The sequence below is a fragment of the Coenobita brevimanus genome, chromosome 9, assembly GCF_032717465.1.
Source record: "Coenobita brevimanus isolate Jiangsu-jjx chromosome 9, ASM3271746v2, whole genome shotgun sequence".
Taxonomy (NCBI): domain Eukaryota; kingdom Metazoa; phylum Arthropoda; class Malacostraca; order Decapoda; family Coenobitidae; genus Coenobita; species Coenobita brevimanus.
In genome coordinates this window covers 2230943-2235942 of record NC_136962.1, presented here as the reverse complement: position 1 = coordinate 2235942, position 5000 = coordinate 2230943, and the positions used below count along the sequence as shown (strand labels likewise).

At 41.2% G+C, this 5000-nt stretch overlaps 1 protein-coding gene across 1 annotated transcript in view; it reads right to left on the bottom strand.

The window, feature by feature from the left end:
• Nucleotides 1-164: 164 nt before the first annotated feature.
• Nucleotides 165-5000, bottom strand: part of LOC145409815 (sodium- and chloride-dependent GABA transporter ine-like) — a 30302-nt gene continuing 25466 nt past the window's right edge. The window contains exons 11-13 of the mRNA XM_080280126.1: nucleotides 3767-3967; nucleotides 1470-1646; nucleotides 165-362 (exon numbers count right to left, since the gene is read on the bottom strand). Of these exons, the coding sequence (XP_080136252.1) occupies nucleotides 165-362; nucleotides 1470-1646; nucleotides 3767-3967 (576 nt within the window). The remainder of the gene's footprint in view (nucleotides 363-1469; nucleotides 1647-3766; nucleotides 3968-5000) is intronic.

Sequence of the window (5000 nt, the reverse complement as noted above, 5' to 3'; positions counted from 1 at the left end):
TGACCCTAGAAGCTTACATCTGTTCTCCGTTCTTCATGTTCTTCGTTCCCTCGTCCCCCTTCTCGCTCTCTGCCGGCTGGGGATTGTAAAAAGGCCAATTCAACCACTTTAATAATTTGCTGAGAGTTTATGTTTCTTCTAGGGGATATTTTGGCCTTAGAAGCTTACATGTGTTCTCCGTTCTTCGCGTTCTTCGTTCCCTCGTCCCCGTTCTCGCTCTCTGCCGGCTGGGGATTGTAAACGACCAATTTCACTTGGTTTTTGCAGCTCTTGGCGTGTGCCTGCGCCTCGTCCACCCCGTCCAGCCCCAGGCCGCAACATGGGCACTCCTCCACACGGGACTTGAGGGAGTTTTTGAATTTCTGTGTGGAATAAACGAGATATATGGCGATGTGTACATATGTATACGTACACAGAGACAGTACGCACATATACACACACACATACACATATACACACACAGATTTCAGTACACTTCTGAATCTCTGTTGGGAATAAACGAGATATATTGACACACTGAGGTTACACACACATTTATACATACATGCTTGCTTACTGTACACACACGCACACACATATATACACACACACAACATTGGCACTCCTCCACACGGGACTTATGTGCGTTTTTGAATTTCAGTGGGGGATAAACGATATACAGCAGTGTACACTGGATAAATTGGTGTACATTGTGATGTGTACATATATACATACACAGAGGCACGTACACACACACACACACACACACACACACACACACTCACGGGAATCATACAGGTGCTTCGCATGGTGGGAAGTCTGCACACATAATACAGATACATACATGCATACATACATACAGTACAAATACATACATAGAGTACATACATACATACATACATGCCTTCTGTACATACATACATACATACATACATGCTTGCTTACTATACACACATACATACATACATACATGCCTTCTGTACATACATACATACATGCCTTCTGTACATACATACATACATGCTTGCTTACTATACACACATACATACACACATACACACATGACTTTTTCTGTGCATACATACATATACAGTATACTATATGTACATCCTTCCCCCCCCCTCTCTCTCTCTCTATCTCTATCTATTGCCAGACGCCTCAATCCCGTTCGGGGTGGCCACAAACAAATCGCCTCCACGTCGCCCTGTCCGCCGCCATTTCACTGCCCCGCTCCCAACTCACACCCCCTTCTCTCATATACCTCTCACTATTTATATATTAATCCAGCAATCTTCCTAACTATTCACTCACCCATCTATCTATCTATCTATCCATTTATCTATCTATCTATCCATGCATCCATCCAACCAACCAACCACCCTCTCTCTCTCTCTCTCCCTCTCTCTCTCTCGATCCATCCATCCACTTATCCACACATCCAACCAACTCTCACTCTACCTGTCTATCTATCCATCTATCTATCCACTCACTTCCCACAGGGTCGATCCGCCGGCAGAATAGACAGCGATGAAGGCACAGATAGGGATAGGCAGGATGGATAGGCAGGCGATAATCCAGCCCAATCCAATGGCCCAGTCAGGGTAGTGGTATTCGCCCTTGTTGTACGTGGGTCGCTTGAAGTCCACCATTGAGAAGAGCCATATGGCCTGCAAAGAAAATGGGGTGTGGTGGTGTGGTGATGATGATGATGATGATGATGATGTGATGATGATGATAATAATAATAATAATAATAATAATAATAATAATAATAATAATAGTTTTAGTAATAATAATGATAATGGGGTGTGGTGGTGTGGTGATGATGATGTTGATGATGATGATAATAGTAATAATAGTAATAATAAGAGTAATAATAATAATAATAATAATAATAATAACAATAATAATAATAATAATAATAATAGTAATAATAATAATAATATAATGTTAATAAACAATAATTATAATGGCGGCTCTCCATGCTGCTCAATCTCTGGCAGCCTCGCTATTCAGTGTCTTATCCCTGAGGTCACACTCTATGACCTCATCCCTTCTCCATGCTGTTCGATCTCTGGCAGCCTCCCTATTCAGTGCCTTATCCCTGAGGTCACACTCTATGACCTCATCCCTTCTCCATGCTGCTCGATCTCTGGCAGCCTCCCTATTCAGTGCCTTATCCCTGACCTCATCCCCCCCTCCATGCTGCTCGATCTCTGGCAGCCTCCGTATTCATTTTCTGTACTTATTCATATCTAATTTACATCAAAAACCCTCTTATATCCCACTATCTATCTATCTATCAAATCTATCTATCTATTAGCTTGCCAAACGTCTAATATATTTTCAAACTCAAATTTCACCCTCCATATATGAAAGAAGAGCCCCCCAGACCCCTAATATATTGAAAAAAAACTCAAAAACTCACCAAAATCAAAATCGAAGAGAGGAGGTACCTAAAGAATTAGAATTTGAGGGATGGAAGCACTCCGTCTATCTAAAATATTTCCAAAAGTCAAAATTCACTTTCTATATATTAAACGGGACTCAAAATCACCCTCCATATATAAGAAAAAACTCAAAAAAACTCACCAAAATCAGAAGTGGAGAGAAAATGCCCAAAGAACCAGAATAACTCGCAAAACAGATGTCATTAAGAAGATAGACTTTTTCAAACTTTTACAAGAGGAGTGTCAAAAAACCTCTTCATATACATCTTAAAACTCAAATCTGACCCTCCGTATATTAAAAGAAAACCAAAACCACCTTCTATAAATTAATTAGGACTCAAAATCACCCTCCATATATAAGAAAAAACTCAAAAAAACTCACCCAAACCAAAAGCGGTGACAGACATACCAACAGAATCGGAAATAATGCGATGGGAGTTTGACAATCATGTAATATATTTTCAAACTCAATTTTCAGCTTCTATATATCAACGGGACTCAAAATCACCCTCCATATATAAGAAAAAACTCAAAAAACTCATCAAAATCAGCAGGGGAGACGCGACGTACCAACAGAAGCGGAAATACGGCGATGGGAGTTTGCCGATCATTTCAAAACCCAAAATTTCGCCTCGTATAGATTTTTCAGGACTCAAAATCACCCTCCATATATAAGACAAAACTCAAAAAACTCATCAAAATCAGCAGGTGAGACGTGACGTACCAACAGAATTCAAATTTGAGGAATGGAAGCTCTCCGATTGTCTAAAATACTTTCAAAACTCAAATGTCACCTTCTATATACTAAAAAGGGGACTCAAAAATCACTGAATATATTGAAAAAAACTCAAAAACTCACCAAAATCAGCAGGGGAGACGCGACGTACCAACAGAAGCGGAAATAGAGCGATGGAAGCTGTCTGATCATGCATATATATTTTCAAACTCAATTTTCACCCTCCATATATTTAAAAACAAGCCCCAGAGACTCCTAATATATTGAAAAAAACTCAAAAACTCACCAAAATCAGCAGGGGAGACGTGACATATCAACAGAATTCAAATCTGAGGAATGGAAGCTCTCCGATCATCTAAAATACCTTCAAAACTCAAATTTCACCTTCTATATACTAAAAGGGGGACTCAAAAATCACTGAATATATTGAAAAAAACTCAAAAACTCACCAAAATCAGCAGGGGAAACGCGACGTACCAACAGAAGCGGAAATAGTGCGATGGGAGTTCGTCGATCTTTTCAAATTCAAATTTCGACCGCCATATATTAAAATAGACCCAAAATCACCCTCCATATATAAGAAAAAACTCAAAAAAACTCACCAAAATCAGCAGGGGAGACGTGACGTACCAACAGAATCGGAAATACAGCGATGGGAGTTTGCCTGTCATCTCGCGAACATTTTTTGCCAAGCGGTTTGCGCCGTACACCCAGACAACAGACACGACCTCAAAGAAGGCCAGGTACATTAGCGACACCTGCGCCGCGTAGTAGTCAATGAGTTGGAAGAAGTAGATGCCGCCCTGGGAGAGAAAATAAAGAGAGGGAGAGTTAGAGAGAGAGGAATAGAGTGAGGGAGAGTTAGAGAGAGAGAAATAGAGTGAGGGAGAGTTAGAGAGAGAGAAAGAGAGAGAGGGAGAGTTAGAGAGAGAGAAAGAGAGCGAGGGAGAGTTAGATAGAGAGAGAAATAGAGTGAGGGAGAGTTAGAGAGAGAGAAATAGAGAGAAGGAGAGTTAGAGAGAGAGAAAGAGAGAGAGGGAGAGTTAGATAGAGAGAAAGAGAGAGAGGGAGAGTTAGAGAGAGAGAAATAGAGAGAGAGGGAGAGTTAGAGAGAGAGAAATAGAGTGAGGGAGAGTTAGAGAGAGAGAAAGAGAGAGAGGGAGAGTTAGACAGAGAGAAATAGAGAGAGGGAGAGTTAGAGAGAGAGAAATAGAGTGAGGGAGAGTTAGAGAGAGAGAAATAGAGAGAGGGAGAGTTAGAGAGAAAGAGAGAGAGGGAGAGTTAGAGAGAGAGAAATAGAGTGAGGGAGAGTTAGAGAGAGAGAAAGAGAGTGAGGGAGAGTTAGAGAGAGAGAAATAGAGAGAGAGAAATAGAGTGAGGGAGAGTTAGAGAGAGAGAAATAGAGAGAGGGAGAGTTAGAGAGAGAGAAATAGAGAGAGGGAGAGTTAGAGAGAGAGAAAGAGAGAGAGGGGGAGTTAGAGAGAGAGAAAGAGAGAGAGGGGGAGTTAGAGAGAGAGAAAGAGAGAGAGGGAGAGTTAGAGAGAGAGAAAGAGAGAGGGAGAGTTAGAGAGAGAGAAATAGAGAGAGGGAGAGTTAGAGAGAGAGAAATAGAGTGAGGGAGAGTTAGAGAGAGAGAAATAGAGTGAGGGAGAGTTAGAGAGAGAGAAATAGAGAGAGAGGGAGAGTTGGAGAGAGAGAAATAGAGAGAGGGAGAGTTAGAGAGAGAGAGAAAGAGAGAGAGGGAGAGTTAGAGAGAGAGAAATAGAGTGAGGGAGAGTTAGAGAGAGAGAAATAGAGTGAGGGAGAGTTAGAGAGAGAGAAATAGAGAGAGAGAAA